Source organism: Dermacentor andersoni, chromosome 1 (assembly GCF_023375885.2).
Source record: "Dermacentor andersoni chromosome 1, qqDerAnde1_hic_scaffold, whole genome shotgun sequence".
Lineage (NCBI taxonomy): Eukaryota > Metazoa > Arthropoda > Arachnida > Ixodida > Ixodidae > Dermacentor > Dermacentor andersoni.
The window spans coordinates 196,097,746-196,118,394 of record NC_092814.1 but is presented as its reverse complement, the minus strand read 5'-3'; the positions used below and the strand labels follow the sequence as shown (position 1 = coordinate 196,118,394).

The 20,649-nt window shown below is 43.3% G+C and overlaps 1 protein-coding gene across 1 annotated transcript in view; it reads left to right on the top strand.

The window, feature by feature from the left end:
• The first annotated feature begins 8,312 nt into the window (after nucleotides 1-8,312).
• Nucleotides 8,313-20,649, top strand: part of LOC126546903 (uncharacterized) — a 50,019-nt gene continuing 37,682 nt past the window's right edge. The window contains exons 1-6 of the mRNA XM_050194622.3: nucleotides 8,313-8,377; nucleotides 8,967-9,160; nucleotides 11,172-11,241; nucleotides 13,716-13,842; nucleotides 16,689-16,886; nucleotides 18,137-18,310. Coding sequence (XP_050050579.3) covers nucleotides 8,313-8,377; nucleotides 8,967-9,160; nucleotides 11,172-11,241; nucleotides 13,716-13,842; nucleotides 16,689-16,886; nucleotides 18,137-18,310 — 828 coding nt within the window. The remainder of the gene's footprint in view (nucleotides 8,378-8,966; nucleotides 9,161-11,171; nucleotides 11,242-13,715; nucleotides 13,843-16,688; nucleotides 16,887-18,136; nucleotides 18,311-20,649) is intronic.

The following is a 20,649-nucleotide window of genomic DNA, read 5'->3' as shown; positions in this document are numbered from 1 at the left end:
GGAGATGCAAGAATGATGAAAAAAATTTGTACATTAAAAAACAAATACTTCAATATCAGAATCACCACAGCACATACACCGACCATTAACCGTTATACATAATTTCATGAAAATGCTACTAAACTCCCCATGACCCTGCGTCCGCCAGACTAGTTTAATACAAGATGTGATAACTTTAGTAAAATTGACATTAGAGTGTAACTAGTCACTTCTGAGGCCTGAGAAGTGAACAGGTTAGGCTCATAGTACCTTCCTGGTTTATAGCATGCAATATACTAAAGTAATGCTTAAGAGGTGAAACTAGATGTGTACAATCTAAATTACTAGTTTTGATCTTCGATCATCTACGAAGTGCAATAGTCTTCAACGATGGGAGCGTGGGAGCTAGGCCTACGCCGATAAAAGGAGGCGCAGGTCTAATTTTGTATTCTGGTAAATGTGGGGAATGAAAGCAAACTAATGCGACGTAGAAACACCAGGATGTCGGAAAATTTCCACAGCAGCTTCTGAAGTGTTCAGGAACAAAAAGAAAAGTGAGAATAAAGTGTAGCATAATTTAACCGCATTGGAGTTCGCCACGCTTTTGGCCATGCCGCAGAGCAGAAGGTCTGGATACAAGAGTCGTCTAGAAGGACATTTATTGTCTTTCGCAGTCTTCTTCGAGTACTTGAATGCGGGCTCTCAAAGGATGAAGCACCTGCCCTACTTCCGTGCCTACATGGGAGACGTCCCCTATCTGGTCATCCACAAGGCGGAAGCTGCTGAAGTACGTGAACATCCATTGATGGACTATTTGTCATGGAAGGCGTCCGTCTTTACTACATTGCGCGTTGTGGAAGTTACCATGGTTTGCATAGCACGACGCTATAAAACACAATAAAAGGGTAATGGTACTTTCTGTGCGCCCTGTATTTCGCAAATTATAAATTATCGCTCGATGAAAAGTATCAGCTGATTGATTTAAAAATACGGGGCAGTGTTGAGTTTTGATGTGAATGCCCGAATGTTTTTTTATGCGAAGATGCCAAGAAGTTATATATTGCTTTTGATCCACGTGAACAGAAGATGCGAAGTATTGAGGCGTTAAGTGTCAAAACAAAGCCTTGTACCCGTGAACTATTTTAGGTACCTATGAAGAGCTCAGGCGCACTGAACACGCGGTTAAAGCATTTAATGATATATTGTACAGTATCAAATGAGATGAACACGCATGGACATGCCGTTTGCTATCAGATGCTATAGTTTCAATGAGCGGCGTAACTAGAACAAATATCGGAAAATTATAGAAAGTACCGGTATTTTATAAAATTGGGACTCCCAGTGCTAGAATCAGGCTACGAAATGAGCAAATATTTGGATAAAGAAGTCGTGCTCACCATAGTCTAAAGAGTGGTGCCATCACGCACCGCATTTCTGCAGCAGGTAATAAGTAACTCAGTTTCTTGGCGAATAGAGAACAGGTGGCATGATACTGATGGGACATATCGGGCGTTATGGCAATCCAATAGAATTTGCTACACGGATCAACCGCCATCGGTGAATAAATCGGCGACCCGATCAGGCACACGTGTAGGTAGGTGCACAGTAGTTGCAGATGGCTGAAATAAATGGGGTGACGCGAACGCGCTTTGTAAAAGCTCTTATATGACTCTAGATTTACAGCAACGTGAAAACAGAAAAAAAAACCAACTCGCTGCGGTCGCTCAGTGTTCATTTCGATACGCTGCTGAGTGCAAGGTCACGGGTTCAATCACCGCCGCGGCAGCTGCATTTTGATTGGACGAAGTGCAAAAACACTCGTGTACTTAGATGTCGGTCCACGTTAACGAACCTTAGATAGTCAAAATTAATCCGGCCTCCAATTCTACAGCCTGCCTCATAATCATATTTCGGTCTTGGCACATAAAACACCAGAATTTTGTTTTAATTTTATGTTTTTTAACAGGCCGATTATTTAAGTGAATTATGCGAAATTCTTTCTAACTGGCGGAAAGCTTATGTCGCAGGAAGTCTGTATGGTAACAAAGCTAGTGGATTCATGTTTTATATGGCCCTCCACATGAACTTAAGAATGCCTGCAACAAAATCCTCGTAAAATTCAGCAAGTGTTGACAAATGCCGAGAAAGAGCGAATGAAGTTCAATGCGAGGAATGCGGAGTGGTTGGCCGAAAGAGCATGGATTTGGCGTGCTACTGCGCACTGGGGCGAAGGGGAAGGTACAGATGCCGTAAATTAGTGAGGAAGATGACGCACTATTACCATGACCTGAGCAACTGCTGTTCGATGATGTGGATGAGCAGTAGTTGTCTGCACAGATAATAAGAGTTAAATCAGGACATGTGGCACAGACTATACAACACTATGTAGATACGCAAACTATCTTCATGAAGTGTACAAGTGCGTTACCAGTGTAAGAAAAAAAAAAAATAAACACGTAGAAACAATTTTCACTCTGTTCAGTCTATGCCCAGAGAGACAGTCAAGAGTTAACTTGTGCGAGATGCGCGCTCAAGATGATTATGTTCGCTTCGCAAACGGTGTATGGGCAGACAAAGCTATGTGATTAAAATGTTGTACATGCCCTAACGACTACATATCGAAAACGCGCATCTAGATTTGTTTCTGTGTTGCCCCTGCACATTCGCCTAGAATGTATATCCTCTAAAAGGGGGAGGCAGTGCAAACAAGACAGAGACTTTTTGAGCGTGCTCATGTTAGTCGCACACTCTAGAAACACGCAGAGGATATAGTTAATGGTCTCAGCCCGTGCAGGAATCAGGTCTGAGTATCTAAGTTGGTCTAGGTATTTCCGTCTATAAAATGTAACGCCAAGCCTCAGGCGACGTAACATTGCTTCCCGGCCTCATCATAAGCGAAGAAGAAATCGGTACCTTTAACCTGTCTTAAAACTGTTCAGATAGCCTTGTCAATGATTATGACCACCCAATTTTCTTCATGGTTATTGAAATGGAACATAAAACAAGGGCTGTAACACAAGCTCGTAAAAACTTGAGGCCAGTTCGGATTTTAGTGAATACTGTCCGTGACTTTTAAATAAATACCATTGGAGTATGCCAGGTTTGCTAGTGCATCCTCTCGTAAATTGCACGACAGTCTAAAGTGACATATAATCCACTATTCATTTAACAGAATCACAACAACAGTGATGCTATTAATTATCGATGTGCACTTAGTTTTCGGTTTATAGAGGTAATTGTCAAGTAGTCGTATAGCGCTAACTAGCAAACCAGTAAAGAAGAAAAAATAATTTGTCGCAGTAATCCTTGCGGATTACTGTAACAAATCTGTAAGGATTCCTGCCCATCCGTGGGAGCAAGGGATGCAACAAATCCGTAAGGATTTGAAGCGGGCACATCTTGCCTTCTGGGCAGGGAAAGTATTTAGTTTGCGTAGAGCGGCAGTTATGGCATCACTCTCCATAACCGTAGACGAGGCCAGATGGTCCAGCCGACCAGGCCAAGCTGCTCCATAAGTTATGCAGAACTCAGGCGCACAGCGATCTGTAACCGCGCTTGGACGAACCCGACCGTGTATATTACGTGATATTTCAGTAAGCTTTAGTATAAATGCGCGAGAGCGTAGATTTCGCGTCTACATGAACGCGCCCTGCTGCTTAGGTTTGCGTTCATTTAAACTCACTAGGTACGCAACGGTCAGCAAACTGAGTCTAGCTTTTATCGCAGTAAACGTGCTTGCAGCGTCGAGACCATTAAAAGCGAAAAAAAAAAGATGCCACTCTATGGTATTTATGGGTCATGTTATTTTAGTCATGCGACACATTTTCCATTGTCTGTGTGTGTGTGTGTGTGTGTGTGTGTGTGTGTGTGTGTGTGTGTGTGTGTGTGTGTGTGTGTGTGTGTGTGTGTGTGTGTGTGTGTGTGTGTGCGTGCGTGCACAATTGCCTGCTACGTCACATGACATCATGTAGAAAGGCCGACATTTCCGCTGCAAGCCATACTTTAGAGCAAAATAAAAGTACATAAAGCTTTGCTGTTGCCATGCTTTGAATGCATGGGCTCTCGACCGTCATAGATGACGTGATGTCACGTGACATGCATGCCTGGAAGTTGTGGAGAAAGTGTCAGAAGCACACCCTATAAAGGTGTATGCTGGGAATTGTCGCATTTATTTATTTTGATTATGTTCCTCTCCCTACCCAACTTTTCTTCAATTTGACTTTCTTTGCGGTAAAATCGACTGAGAGAGACGGCAAACACTGCGCTGACTTCCAACAATATATTATTGCCGTTGCTACATCATGTGTATATATACAAGAGGGGGCATGAGCAGAAAAGAAAAGGCGGTCAGAAAGGGTGTTCTAACAGCAAGTCATTGTACCAAGTGTATGTTCACATGAAAAAAAGCACAAAACTATCATTATCTGTTCAACTACATGACTTCACTAGGTGTCAGCGCGACAGAGGGGGCACTAACGCACGAACCACCCAGTTTTCTGATGAAATCTGCTTCTATTATTTCCCGCGTGAGCTGTGTCTGGCTGAAACTTCCGTATCTTCGAACAGAGGCACGCAGCCAACGCAGCCGCAATCCCGGCAATGGATGGCCAAGTGGCCTTGTACAGTGTTGTGATATTATGATATCATAACACTGCCTCTCTTTGAAGATACGGAAGCTTTAGCGAGACACAGCTCACAGCTCACACGGGAAATAATAGATGCTGTTTTCATCAGAAAACTTAGTCGTTCGTGCGCTAGTGTTCTCTCTATGCGCCGGCACCTAGTGAAGTCTTGTATCTGAACAGAAAGTGATAGCTTGTGCTTTTTTTTCACGTGACCATGTACTTAGTACAATGACTTGCTGTTAGAACACCCCTTGTGACCGCCTTTCATTTTCTGCGCATGCCCCCCTTGCATATGTATATACACATGATGTGGTAACGGCAATAAAATATTGTTGGAAGTCAGACCAGTGTTTGTCGTCTCTCTCAGTCCTTGTCCTTCGCGCTGTACGTCGATTTTACCATGAATTACCAACTAGCCCTAGCAACCACCCTTGTTTACTTTCTTTGTTTTTAATGGCACGGATTTAGAGGATAAACGATTGAACTGCTAGTATTACGGCGACATACTCGGGCTATGGATTTTCATTACAGTATTGCCAATGTGGTCCTGCTAATTTTAATGTTACTAAATTTATTTACCCAATGGGATCACTTTCTGTAGTTTTCATTGCTTATTTGCAGTCACTTGACGTTTGGTTTCAAAATAAACAACGTTCATTCATGTAAAAATAACACCATGAATAAGGCGCGAATTCTAACCCCCTAAAAGATAAATACTGACAGATGAGGCATATGGAGGCGGAACTGAGAAGATTACAAGCTCCGTTACCAAGTTCCAAGGGTACTTCTGACAAAGAGTAGCAACTGTTTAAAAAAAAGGTGAGAATTTTAAGCCAGCTGGCCAGCTATGCTTAATTGATACTGTACTATAAGGTACGAGGTTTAGGTACATTTGCGTCTTCCATAGTGAGTAAAGAATGCTTTCTGTTAATGTGTGAAAGGAGATGCGAACAGTTGGTAGTTATACGTGTATTTAAGTACTCGTCGCTCTGACTGCGGGGAAACAAACCCATAGCACCATTAGTCGTAAGAGGCAATGAAAGAAGACATGCACATGGGGAAAAATTGGAGAAGCTCTTAGACAAAAAAAAAATATTTCATAATATCATATCTTTCGCAGGTCTTTATACTGAGTTCAATTCGCTGAAGAGATATAATGCCTTAATAGTTTTCTGAAAACATAATAAGAGCCGCAGGTGCAATTATTTTGCTTGAAACACTTTATAGGACTTAATGCATTCGGGGATTGCCAAGATGTCTAAACATTCTGCTTAAAGGGAAGCTGAAGAGTCTGTCGAATTCAATAAGACGCTCATATACGGATGCGGGAACCTTATAAACCATGCAGGTAAAATTTTGGGGGTGATTTTTCACTTAGGAGCGACATAATCATCGCTTAAAATTGCACTGTAGCTCCGCCCCCCGTCGCGCGCCGCTTGCTGCTGCTAACGCTGACGATCCAAGCGGAGACCGGAAACCGCGGCGTAGTGACGTCAGCACTGGTGTTCCGTTCCTTCGCAGTCTCCGCGACCGTGCCTCACCATGCTTATTTATGCCTGCGTGCCGTCCTAATCTGCTTCGCTTGACTCTGCATTGCTTTGTTTGTGTGTATGTAGAGTGGTAGTTGACGTGCACAGCACCAATTGAACTGGTAGGCCGATCATGCCGGCGTTCTGTACAGCCTGCGGTTGCATGAACACCAGCGGCCGCGACGATGTTCCGATGTTCCATTAGTTCCCGCATGACAAGGAGCTTTCAGCTAAGTGGGAGGCTGCTGTGAATCGAAAGAACTTCAAGCGCTCAAGAACAATAGCGCTGTGTTCTAACCACTTCCGTGACGACGATTACTACCAGAGTTTATCAACAATGCGTTAATGAGTGAGAGTACGACTTGCTGCTAGAAGGCTTTCTAAACGCAGCGCGAAAAGGTCGGGGCAACGAATACACAAAGACGGGACGGGTGCGGGCGGAAGGATGGTAACTGGTCTTGGAAGACCTTATCAATACACGAACTCATACAAACCTGGATTTTGATTTACTGCTAGCTCGTTTGTGTTAGCACTCTGAACGGAAAGTGCATGTTTATCTCCCACCCTTGACGCAGGTTTCGTCGCAAACCGCCGTTAATTTTCTATTCGCACGTGTGTTGTTAAACAGCCTACATGCAGCTATCATAACGCAGTGCAACTGTAAAGTTTGCATGTGTTTGAAAGCCGGCGCACGCCAGGACGCTGTGCTCCCCCTTCTCTCGCGCACAGAGAGAAACGAGCCGTCTCACGTAGCTGACGGAATTCGCCGCCTTTACGGTTGCAGTTACGAGTAGCGTGCGTATGGCGCGCTGATCAAGGTCACTACACGTGCTACAAGAGCCGGAAAACTTTTCCCGCACGTAAACCGTCTATGTAGATTCCCGACAGCTTTAGGGCAGCGCATAAATGCCGACAATCGCATCCCCGCTTACGTTCCACGAGGACGCATGCAGGAACATAACAGTACAGTTGTTTCTCCGGAAACGAACTCACTGGATCACTGAACGCATCTTTGCAAAAAACATCCTCACCAAAGAGCATTTCTAACACGAGGAGATGCTAACACGTCGCTTACGTTCGCGTCGAAAGCACTGCTTGCTACCAGCATCTTTTGCTTCTTGGAGAGGCCGGCTCCTCGCAATCGGCTCGTACATGTAGGGAGCATCGCCTAACTCCTCAGAGAAACGCAAGATCTCGAAATTTACTATTACTGCATCAGCAAAACAACAGCGCCAAACCACCTTGCACAATGCTTCATGTGTCGGGGGAGCGGTCGGTCCGGACGAACACCGTTGTTGACGTCAAGAGGCGCCCGACCAATCACAGGCGGAAACGAAGCGCGCGAGCTGCCCCCATTCTGCTGCTGCATTTTTCGTTGAAATAAAAGCTGTGTGCACTTTTTTTCGCTCAATTTTGATGAGATATTCGAATTTGGAGGGTTGAAAACCATTACGTACAGCTCTTCACTCACTTGTTCTTAAAAACCTTTCAGCTTCCCTTTAAGAGCAAATTGCACCCTTTTTTAGAGTGTACTTACATGAACTCCCCAGGGATATAGGCCAGTTTTCACAAAACTTCTCTTACACAAATGCTACTTGTAGTTGGCCATCACTGCGTCGATCCTTTCATTGCGATAGCATATATACGAAAACTCTAGGTGCGTTCACACCGTCGCCATAGCTCTTCATCATGCAAGCGTTGTAAGGTGCTCGCCAGCTTCAAGGGCACGGTTCCTTCTGTCCGGCAGTATTCAAGGGGAGTATGGTAGCGCGATTCAAAGACGGGACAAGAGAAGACACAAAGGGACACACACAGCGCTGTGTGTGTCCCTTTGTGTCTTCTCTTGTCCCGTCTTTGAATCGCGCTACCATACTCCCCTTGAAGATGCATTACCAACAAGCCCACATTGCAATCCGGCAGTAGTTGCATTTGGTGTTACGTCGCGCTAACATACCGCACCCGCGTATATTTCTAACACCATCCTAGGAGTTCGAGCGCTCAACTTTGCTATCGCTGTCAATACTTCCTTTTTTTGTGTGTATGTTTGTACTATGAGTCCATTCCCGGTCCAGTCGTTTCTCCTTCGCATTGCTTCACGTCATCTCCTAGGTCACCATGTCATCGTATTGATTTGTCTTGCTCATTTCTTCTTCCTCAGGCAATTTTCGGCAGCCCTACCATGCTGCAGAAATCTATCGAGTACACGTGGCTGCACCCATGGTTGGGAACAGGCCTTCTGACAAGGTAAATTATTGTTAAGCTTGCTTCTTCATTAACGATTAGCAGAATGTTGCTGCTATCACTTTTATGAATATTAAGAAAGGAGCATCCTAACTGATCCCCGTTTGGCTCCGCCGTATATTATTGATTTCCTCGGCGAAGGTAGAGCGTCGACAGATTTAAGGACAACGGGTGCAAAATAGTTTCAGAGGAGGAGAACGACACGCCTGCTCGGACGATCTGTTTCTTTGCACGAACAATGGTCTGAGCAGTTCAAAATGGAAGTGAATGTAGAATTCCAGCAAAACCAATGGAATGAGGTTTTCGAACTGACCAAATATGAGCTAGAGTTGAGGAAGGTTCATACGCGCAGGCTTGACATGTGCTGACTCAGAACTTGATAGACAAAACTTTCAGCGGAACACCTGAGTCACTCTTTCTGCCATGCCTCCATCTGCAGACTCCCATTCTCTGCCGACTTCCAAAAAGTGGCAAATTAACGCGTTGTATTAGATCCAGGGCATTGCTTTGTTTTCTGATAAGCAAAAAGGTTAACGTGAACATGCACGAGCTGGTGCGATGCGTACGCGACACTATGCTCGCCGCTTTGCAGCACGGGCGCCAAGTGGAAGACGCGCAGGCGAATGCTGACGCCCGCATTCCACTTCCGCATCCTGGAAGACTTCCTGCCCGTCATGAACGAACACTCGGTGGTGTTCAAGGATTTGCTCAAGCAGCACGTGGGAAGACCCGACGGTGTGGACGTCGTGCCCTCGGTTGCACGTTGCACCTTGGACGTCATATGCGGTGAGGTCCGCAAGGCTGCTCTTGCATGCGCAGATTAGCCACTGACGCCTGTTTGATGAGAACCCAAGGAGACTGGCCCATACAGAGAAGAACACAAACACACTGGACTAGCACTGACTTACAGATGTTGTTTTTTTCAGCCCTTCCGGTGCTGCTTCTAAATGCTCACAAGACTCGCATATCAAGACAACCAGAGCAGAGAAGAAATTGGCGACAAGTAATCGAGCAATACCGCACGACTGGACAACATCATCATGTTATATCAACCCAGGAAAGCTTAATCTCAAGATTATAATTACAAGTTATCATTTCTGATGAAACAAAACCAGATAAAGTGTGTTGATAAAGTGTGCAGAAACGAGCAAAAGCAAACAAACAACATACATACAAAATCTATACTAATAATCTACTTTATGTTATTTAGACTGCGTCTGTGATGAAACGCGATGACAAACTGAAAAAAAAGAAATGAGAAGCGTAGGACATATACAACCTAAATTACTCATTTGAGAAAGTCTCAGCACCCCTAAATAATACAGAACACTTGCTGATGCACTTAATAAGAAAAAAAAATACTGGTACACTATTGCTTCAGATTTGTGTTTGTCTTTAGGTTTAGTCAAGAAATTTGAGTAAAGTTGAGAGTATGACGGAAGCCCGTCTGGTCGGGATGATGCATACTCAAAAGGATGAGGTCTGAACACCGACCAAAATGTTTTAAAATAGTTATTTACGTTTCGAGATTTACGAGATTGTGAACAAGGCTCCGGTGGGGGAGCCGAAACGTAAATAACCATTCTAAAACACTTTGGTCGGTGTTCAGACCTCTTCCTTTTGAGAAATTTGAGTACTGAAAGATTTTCTTGCTGCCCCGTGATCTCTGAATAGTGGCATTCTACGTGCTCACCAAGTATGAACGAGCTCTCCCAAGTCAAGGCCTTACTCGACTTCCACTGATGGCATATATCGGCTTTAGGGACGGTGCCGGGACAAAATTATTGCGTTTCTCAGCCATGACTTCTTATACGTGTTCGCCATTATTTGGCGCAGATATTAACGTTTATAATTCGAAGGTATTGCTAATTCTAGTAGATTAAGGAAAAAGTCAATAGCTGCATAATTATGAAATTGCTGACCTATTTCATTTCAGCCATAAAATGTTGTTCATTCAAACTGTAGAAACTAGTTGAGGTTAAATTATGGTGTTTTACGTGCCAAAACCACTTTCTGAGTATGAGGCACGCCGTTATGGGGGACTCCGGAAATTTGAAGCATTGGGGTTATTTAACATGCAGCTAAATGTAAGTACATGGGTGTTTTCGCATTTCGCCCCCACCCAAATGCGGCCGCCGTGGCCGGGATACCTTGTTGAGGTTCTATCGTAGCAAGTATTTTAACGCATTATGCGAAAATTGCAGGAGCGAGCCCCTCCACATTTCACCTTTGCTTTGTTCATACATTTTCACGCATTTTAAACAGCTGTTATGATGATAATGACGACAATAACACGATAGCTTTATAGCGCATGGGAGAAGTATGGCCAAAGAGTGCCAATACACTCTGTTTTGCGGGCGCTTTTGTTACAATGCGCTAAAACAATTTGATCTTACGGAGGAACAGAAAACATTAAGCATTAAACCGACACGCAGTCATCATCAGTTCATGCGTGCAAGTGCGTTCCACTCGGTGCTGCTCAAATTTTGCTAAATTTATTTGAATTGGCACGATATAGCTGACTCTTTTCAGGAGTCCTGTGATCTTGACAGGCAGCATATAAAAAAAAATATGCTTTGAAATTTATTGCGTCATAGAGATAAGGAAGGAGGAATGCATAGAAAGATGCTGCGATGTTGAAAAAAAAGTAAATGAAGATTTATTTTTTGTTTCTGACATTTTCGTTTCCTCTGTGCCTTATGACCAACGATAATATTTGCAAATTCAGGGCATTAAACTTTGATTACAGAGAATACAAATTTCAAATGAAATGCTTGTGTCGCACCTACATCTGCAGAAACCGCCATGGGCACATGTGTCAACGCCCAGCAGTGTTCCGACTCAAAGTACGTCCGGGCTGTGTTGAGGTAAGTCTGATCTTTTCTTTCAGCATTCGCTTATGGCACGCCAACCCTGTCGCCATAGATTACTTGCATGTTCTCACACTGTTAGGAAAATGACAAATGAAGAAATCACTTACCGCTTCCAGATTCAGCTGTTGTTGGTTTATATTAACTGAGGAACTATACACGAAGAGAAGTGCATTTTGCCACAGTATTCCGTACTAAAAAAGCGCACTTTCATTTAAAGAGCTAAAAAATCTCAGCAGGTTAGTAAGTAACACTCGCCTGTTCAGTTGAGCTGATAACATTTTCCCGCAAAAGCCATCGCAGAAGCGAGCCCTCTATTTTCTACCCCGCTCAACGCAACACTAAAAGTGCGCGCGATAAAAATACCACACCTTTCTTGAGAAGCCTGCTGCAAGGTGAGCACTGTATTGTCAGTGTGTAAAACGTAAAATACAAGTATCAGTGTCTGACGCTGGCGGCAGTCGAGACGTGCATAAACAGACCACGCAAGCACACTCGCAAGGTCCACAGTGAGTGTATAATATGACAGTAGGCTCACGTTGTCCAACGACCCTCCATTGTGCTTACGAAAGCGAGCCAGCGTTGTTCTATAATTCCGGTTATTTTGCGTAAATATAGCGATTCTGGAAAGGCTGTTGCGGCCACCGTGAAAGACCTTGCTTTCAAAAGGCGCAGACTTTCTTTTTATGCGCTGTATGCAGGGCAGACAAAAATTCGTCCCACTAGTTTATTTATTTATTTATTTATTTATTTATTTATTTATTTATTTATTTATTTATTTATTAACAGAACATTGCACATACTCATATTGTACACCCAAGGAAATAGTAGAGTACAAAGGTTAAGACTCAGAAACAGGGCTATACAAGGAGCTTTAACTGTTTCGTATCAACAAAGCGCATGTGTCAGCATGAAAGCTTCAACCCAGCCGCATAGCAAAACAGAGAGCGCTAAGCTGGGTTTACCGCGGCATTTTACTAGGAAATAATCCATCAGACATGTTACGCTGAATGCGCCGGTTTTTTTCAGGTCACCAAAGCCAAGCAGCAACATGCATAGACAGCACTTCGTAAAGACAAAGCAAACACGGTTATGATGGCTTGCCCGGTGCTCCGAATAGACTACGTGTCCTGCTTGATTGAGAAATTTGTGTCGCCCTCCTCCAACCCTTAACACGCATTATTGCTGCTTTGAAATGTTCGCAGTAATTGGCAGAAAAGTGGAATTACAGTTTTTTCGTCTGTCTCGGTAATTTTGTTCCGCTAGGCTTCCAGTCTTTCGCCCACTCGCAACAATCATGGATGCGACACTTTTTGGTATATCGCACTTACGTTTTGTATTATACAAATAATTTACGCGAAAATCCGCAAGGCGAAGGGGCTGTCAACAGTGGAACATTTCTCGTCAGCCTACCTCTACGGAAGCCAATCAAACTTGAAGGCCCTAGAAGGGCACTAAATGGGGGGGGGCGGAGTCAATACAATGTTTCTTCTTGTCTCTTCCTGTTGACGAATACTTCATCTCATCCGTTAGCCTCTGGGTAAGATAACATGGTAAAACGACTGCCCCAGACAGCTAGTGGTATCAGGGGCTTATTACAATACTGGTCAGTCATGAAGTGTACTTATCGAGAAACATAGGAGTCATCAAACCTTGCTGGCGAAGCAGCGCACTGACACGGACACAGTGAAGACACACGAGGAAAGACGACAATGTTTGTCTTCACTGTGTCCGTGTCAGTGCGCTGCTTCACCAGCAAGGCATGATGATATAATAACCAACTAGCCCAACTTTCCTCATTACTAAACATAGGAGTGTTTCCCTTTCTTCGGTGCAACTAAAGGCCAGGTAGACAACGTATTCTCCTTTCGCCGATGCGTCTGACATCATAAAAAGAAAGAGAGAACCAAGATGAATCATTCAAACACTCGCCAATATTCACGCTTATTTATTTATGAGGTGTTTTCCAAATGAATGCTGCTCGCCTATTGAACTCCATTGTGCTAAATGTGGCATACACGATACAGGAAATCAGCCATTTACAGAGAATTCAAACATATATGTCACTGGTTTCTTTTTCAGCTTAATCTGTGCACGAGTTTCCGGCAGGAGGAGCAGCACACTTCAGCCCGCATTCAATTAGCATCTTTAAACTACATTCCTACGGTCCTGTCTAATTTGTTGCGATTGCTTGCTTTACGCAAGCTCTCTTCCCCCCATACAACGAGAAAACATAAACCAAGAACAACACAACTCCGTGCGCTGGACATCCAAGGACAGCCATCAGAAAGACAGAAATCTTGAAGATGTAGCCTTCAATAAATGAGAAAACGCAGGGGGCAAACAGTGGATTCATCTGTAAGGAGCACGCGCATATATATATATATATATATATATTTTAAATTCTGTACACCGTCATCTCGTGTCCACTTATGTCTAATAACAAAAAACTGCACTCCACTCTCTTGTAGGCTGGGTGAGCTTTGGTTCTCACGCGCCACAAAGCCCTGGACTTGGAATGACTTCACCTACAGATTCACGGCCGATTCTGTGGAGTTTGATAATTGCGTGAATACTGTGCACACGTTCACGAGAAAGGTGTGTTCGCCATTCATCACAAGCGTGTATATTAAGCCTAAGAAAATCATTACTGAAAAATGTTTTATTACGCTTTTATTTATTTGAGCAGGAATAAAAAGCTTTAAGGTTAGGAGCTCTGGAGTCATCGTCGTTTAAAGGAAATAGCAACGCCCTCACTTTGACAGAGGCTTCTTAAAAATAATAAAAAAGCTAATTCATTTAGGTGTCTAGTACGTGAACCTGCTTACTGGCAGCGGCGCTACATTAATATTTTCGACAATGTATTTCAGCTTCGACAGGAAATATGTGGGTCATTAGTCGGTCAACTCATGGGTCATTAGTGACCGAGGAGTAATTTTATCATTTAAAACCACTGCTCAATGTTTCCTTCCACAACGAAAAAGGTTTGCATGCATATGCTTTCTTCGTGCATTCATATACAGGGTGTTCTCTCTTTCTTTAGCTGCACCAATTTTTAAAAATTCTCTATGGCAGATAGCACAGTTCTAACCCATGATCTAAATTATTCGACGAGGCGGCCATTACTTCTACGAGTAATCAAAATGTCCAATTGAATAATTATCATAATTAAGTTTATCAACTTTTAAATTAATTACTTTACGACACATATTTCAACCTAGCAATTAGAGCCGGTGAGTTTGGAAGACCTATCCACTTGGAACGAATTCTCAGGACTCCCCCAATACCACGATATTAATTTTCAATGTGTCCAACGAAATCAATTGGCGTCCTAATGATCTTTAAAAGAAAACGCAGTTTTATGCAGTGTCCAACGAAACGCAGTGCGCTTCGTCGGGCACTGAAAATTAATTTCTCAAAACTGGTGCAGTCCTGATAATTTGTGCAAATGGATATTCCTTGCGAACTCACCCGCTGTAATTGGTAGATTGAAATATGTGCCGTAATATAAGTAATTAAAAATAATTAACTTGATTACGTTAAGCATTCAATAAGGCATTTTGATTTCCCGTAGAAGTAATAGCCGCCTCGTGGAGTAATTTGGATCTAAGGCTAGAATTGGACTATCTGCCACAGGCAATTTTTAATAATTTGGTGCAGCTAAAAACACCCTATACATAACACTTGATGCTTCCTTAATTCTTATTTAGTGGGCTTTTTCGGAAATTTAATTCTATACAGCAACAGTCAAGATGTTTGAGCTAGGTTTATGGAAGTTTTTGATTTCCCCTGCAGTGGAATCTGATATTTCTCGAGTGACAAAAATGACGCTTACAGTTTCTGCAATACACGTCATGTATTCTGTGACCAAATGGAACTCAAGGGAGCGCTACTTGTTCAATCGCTCGCGACATTGCTTCACTTGAATTGTATGCTATACCTTTATTTTCTGCATTGTGAAACCTGACTTCACAGTACAAAAATGTAGGAAATTTCAAGATTATCAAACTATGCTAGGAAATAGTTGTTACAATGCTATAAAACTTTACTATGTGCAATTTTATAGTAAAGCCATTAGCGGCACATAATACAATTTCAGAATACAGAATTTAAATTTTGTTCCTTTCTCAAAGACTGGCGCTTAGGAAGCGTTAAAGTATGAAGCCACTTTTAAAAATAATCTGCGGCTTGCTCCAACCCAGGTCACAACGCAAGGTCTTCTCTTAAATATGTGAAAAATTGACCGTTGGACCACACCTTTAGCCAGTTATCCCAAAATCACAGGTAGAAAAAACAAAAACATGACAGAAATGCAAAACACTCTTGAGAGTCTAAATAAAATGGCAAAACACTTACAAAACAATGCCGTGGATCACTGTGAAAATGATAAAAAAGGGCATAAGACTACACGTCCTACAGAAGCATGAACAGGTAATGTGAAGAGGGAGGAAATTAAAAATGCACATTAACTGCCATTCGCAAGAAATTTATCAATTCACTGTCTAAGAGAAAACCTCAAAGAACGTCGAAAGCCAATATCTATTTGCTGGGGCACGACCAAGGTCCAAGCACTTTCTGCACACAGAAGGGGAATCTACCTAAAGTGTTCAAACGACTGCGAAATATCTCTCGCTGAATGTTATGTTGCGCGCGCTGAACGAGACAGTACTCAACAGAAGCTTCCATTCTGCTCAGATGATGTGTGTTCTTTTTTAGGTGATACAGAACGTAGGGCGCATAGTTTACGATGAGGCGTAAGCAGTGTAAAAGCACGTCAAGCGTGCAGTCGATCTTCAGGTTTTGCGGAGAAGAGCAGCAGAGGATCAATGTACACAGTAAAGAGCACCGCTTTGAGCGGTCATCAAACTATGTCATTCAGTGCAATTTCTTTGGCAGGCCCTAAAGGAGACTCTTGGCATCCTATATTGAGAAGACAACTGTCAGTGAATCTAAGGCATGTCAGAAAAAGTTTGTAGTGGCGTAAACATGGGGGTAGAAATGAGGCTCACAGAGTGATCTTTTATGCTTATCTGGTTCGTCTCACTGACAAATGAAATAGGATGGCAAAACCCCGCAAGCGAGCCCTCGAAGGAATGAAACAAGAATCCAGGCAAAGTTGTACGGAGAGGCCGACAGGATAACTAGCTTGTCAGAATGCTGTGCTATACCTGCTCAGCAATGTCTCATAATATAAAACAAGTTCTAAATGCACCAGTGGCTCCAGCAGACTGCGAAGAATATAGGATTAAGATAGTGGAAGTGGCGAAACTAGAATGAACTTCGCATAATTACCAGTGATAATTACGGCACACCATTTACGATGCACTTGCGTGAAACGTGGATCAAATAACATAGCGTCCGTTCATCCAGAGTATAGAATAAACGCTTGGCATTTTCACTTCGTGAGTCAGAAATGAGGTGACAAATTTTTGTCCTTTCCACAGGTCATCAAGGACCGGAAGAAAATGCTCCTGGAGCTCCAGGCAGCGTCCGAGCAGATCGATGGGGCAGGCGAGGACGAGTACCTGAACCTTAGTGGTTGTAGAAGGGCCTTCCTGGATCTGCTGCTATCGCAGCATTTCAAGGACCCGTCGTTCACAGAGGAGGACATACGAGAGGAAGTCGACACATTTACGTTTGAGGTAGGCGTACAAACAAAAATTGGGCGCTGGAAATTCCTCATCTCATTTTATTACACCATTTTCCTACCTCGGTGCTGGGAAGCTCTCGAAAGTGGTCTGTCGCATGTTCGAACGTTAACGGCTCAGGTTGAGTGATCGTAGAAGCCTCATTTCATATCTCAATCGTTCTGACTGCTTCACGATTTTTCTTGTCGCAAGTATGCAATTTCATTCTCTCTGATTGTGCACGTATTGTGGAATTTCAGAGAGTATTGCGACATAACCTCCGTAACACTGTAACTTCAATATCACTGAACATCTTTGGTAAGTATGTGGGAAAAAAGATAGAAGAGGAAGAAAAGCAATGACGAAAAATATTTAAAGTCAGGCGTACTAGGGACAGGCAAACCATAAAAACTTCAGCTTTTTACAAAATGATGTCGAATACCCCATACTGAAATGTTCATTCCTTATGCTGTAATTTTCCTTCCTGTAGGGTTCGCAACACATGCAATCGTCGCACTTGTTATTTCGCGTTCTTTGTTTGTTTGTTTGATCTTTTTTGCTCCGTCCTCTCGCCCATTTCGCTATCCCTCTCATTTCGGCATTATATTTTTCTTTTTCTCATGAGTAAGCTCTCGATTTGACCAGCATAGTCGGCCAATTATGCGCAGCGGAGCTGTGCGTTTTCTTAATCTTTTATGTGTCATCGAGCGTGAGAACATGTTCTGACCGAACCATTCGAACAAACCCGCCTATAGCTGGTACTCTTATACACAATACAGATGACAGACTACGATCAATTGAAACACAGAAAAGCGTGAACAAGGCTTTCACACGCTAATCGCCAATGTCTCCGCCTTTTCTTTCTTCTTATCGGTGGCCTCTTTTCCCACCAACAATGCATAAAATTTACCATTCAGCCACTCCTGATCCTTTGCCTTAATCCTGTGATTTTTATCTTCTATATTTATATTGCAGTGTTGATTTCGGCTCAAACTGAAGTTTACAATAAAAATACTCTCGCTATCAGCATGCCGCCTCAAAACAAAAGTAAATCAACAAGTGCTTGCCCAAATAAGCCTTTCATTTTTCCTTTAGTTGACAATATATAAATTATGAGAACCTTCAGTTTCCAGTGTAAAAAAAGACTATAAATGAAAGCAGACCATGCCAAAAATAAAAATAAAATATAAAATATAACATTCTATTACAAAGCTCTCAGGCTTCGCTAATGTTTGGCGCTTTCCCGGCTGGGTTCTTACTTACAGGGTCACGATACGACAGCTGTGGGAATCAGCTGGACCCTGTACCTGTTGGGTCTGCATCAGGACGTGCAACAGAAGGTGTACGAGGAGCTGGAGGATATATTTGGCGATGACAGAGACCGAGACGCCACCATGGAAGACATCAGGCGAATGAAGTATCTGGAATGCGCCATCAAGGTTCGCTGTTTTTGTGTACGCGAAACAGGTTGTTGTGCTGAAGTCGAAAAATTGCATATCGTTAAGCAAACTACATGTGACAACTCCACAAACAGCGACCCTAGTTATTGCAGGTGGAAAATTAACTCTGTTTATACGGGAAAGCTTCGTTTTTTCTCAAACACTGATCGTACAGGCGCGACATGTTGACAAATTTCTGAGCAAATATTTCCCACACGCGCGCAGTAGCACGTTATGGAAATAGGGGCATTAGTTTTCCTGGGTAAAGACCACTCAGAAAATGCCTGAGACGTTTAAAATGTGAGATCCTGGTATAACATTTATATTTACGGGCATCTTGACAATGAAGGCAACGTTATCGAAGAAACAACTACAGCAGGAATCGGTCTATGACAATGGCTGCATCGGGCCGAAAGACTCAGGACTGAGCTCCTTTTATCGGAAAGTCTAAACATGACTTGGAAATAGTTACGAAATTGCTGTTTTCAGAACGCGACTACGCAATGTAGCGCAAACTTCCGCAGGTGTAAGCAATCTCGTAAGGGGAAGTGCACTCTCACTGGTTGTTCAGCCGATCTGAGATGCGACTCTGAAAGGCGGATGTGAGTACGCTTGCTTATTTACTCGAGTGTGAGTGAATGAAAAACTTTATCAGCTCTAGATTCGCTGGTCTTCTGCGGTCTTCAGATGGAATTGTCCATCTTCTAGCACAACGGTCGGTTACCCTTAGTCCAGGGCTCCGCTGGATGCTGCTGCCAGTTGTGCTCGCCGAATCAGACCTTCTTGGTCGACCTGGCGATCGCTGGAGAGCACTCCCTCCCATTGCTCCGCACTCGGGTTTGGTATAACGGGTACCACGTCTATCTTCTGGCATGCCCACGTTATGTGATACAGCGTGGGTGTTTCGTGGCACCAGGGGCATTTGTCATTGTATTGTGTGGAATACATTTTGCTGAGTACGTTTAGGTTCGGGTACGAGCCCGCTTGTAGCTGCCTCCACGCGACAGAGTCCTCCCTGCTAAGGGAGTTGTGCGGTGGTGGATACCGCTTTCTGCAGCCCTTGTAGTAATTTAGTATCGCAACATGTTTCCGCATTGCTGCTTAACTTGCGGCTCAGACACCCACCCTCATTTACGTCCCTCGCAAGAGATTTCGAAACTTAACAAGCTCGTACTCCACGTCGTATCGGAGCGGGCGAACGGTTGCGATTCTGCCGAATCCTTAATTGTGTCTCTGGCGCAGGCATCTCTCGACCATCCGTGGTCATTTCCTTTCCTCCTCTCGCGAAACCCGAATTTATGAGATATTGTAGCGGGAATCCGCTGCTGAACTACGAGTTCGGGCGTGAGTAAGCACTGTAGCTCCTAACCAAAGGGTGATTTCTTTACTGAACTCGACAAGCTTCAACAGAGAGACCGCTATGCTCGTAATCTCGAAAAATTATTCATATCACTCCAAGTTGTTTGGAAGGTCAGAAGTTGGGCTAGCTTATTCGGCGTTATCTAAAATTTAACGGCGTGACTTGGGACGAGGACAAAAGCATAAAAGCAGAGGAGGATAGCACTCGTCCGCGACTAGAATTCGGTTTAATGTGTTCGTCCGAAATCTCATTGCATATTGAATCATGTAATTTGGAAGGCCCGAAAAGGTAGAAGACTTCTTTCAATCGCACACTTTATCAATCGCACATTTTTATAAATCCCATTATTATTGCAAAATATTGTGAATGAGACAGATGGCCACCGTTCAATAACCATAATAACATTTTTGTAAAGAAGCTAACGAGTTCTGAGCCGACGAACATATGTAGCAATCTCGCTGGAATGATTCCCTGAACTCCCGCTGAGACACCACGAAAAAGAACTATTTGCCTTAATCAGAGATCAACACTAAATTCTGCGCGCTAATGCTGCTCTCGATGATAATTTTTTTCTTCAGCGTATTCCGTACAACCCTTGCATTCAGATTAAATAAAGATTGCGTGACTTTCGTCGAGAGAGGAAAGAATGTGCTTACACCGGTGTCAGGGCAGAGCCACGAAGTTATTACCGCCTAGAAATAAAAGCAACGGGGCTTAATTAGCGGCGAATGCTTTTGAAAAGAACGGAAGCCACCACAAGGCACCGGAAAACAATTATGAACTATTTGGTATGACTGGTAATCACCATGCTTGAAATATTTAAAGAGCGATGAATTTCTTAGTGTTGAACATTTTATTTATTTTATACCTTTGTCGTTTGTGCGAACAACCAGTGTTTTTATAATCGTTGCATCGCAAAGTTACCGGAGTAATAGGCTTCGTGGCCACTCTATCATAATGGCGAAAAGAAAGCGCTGAG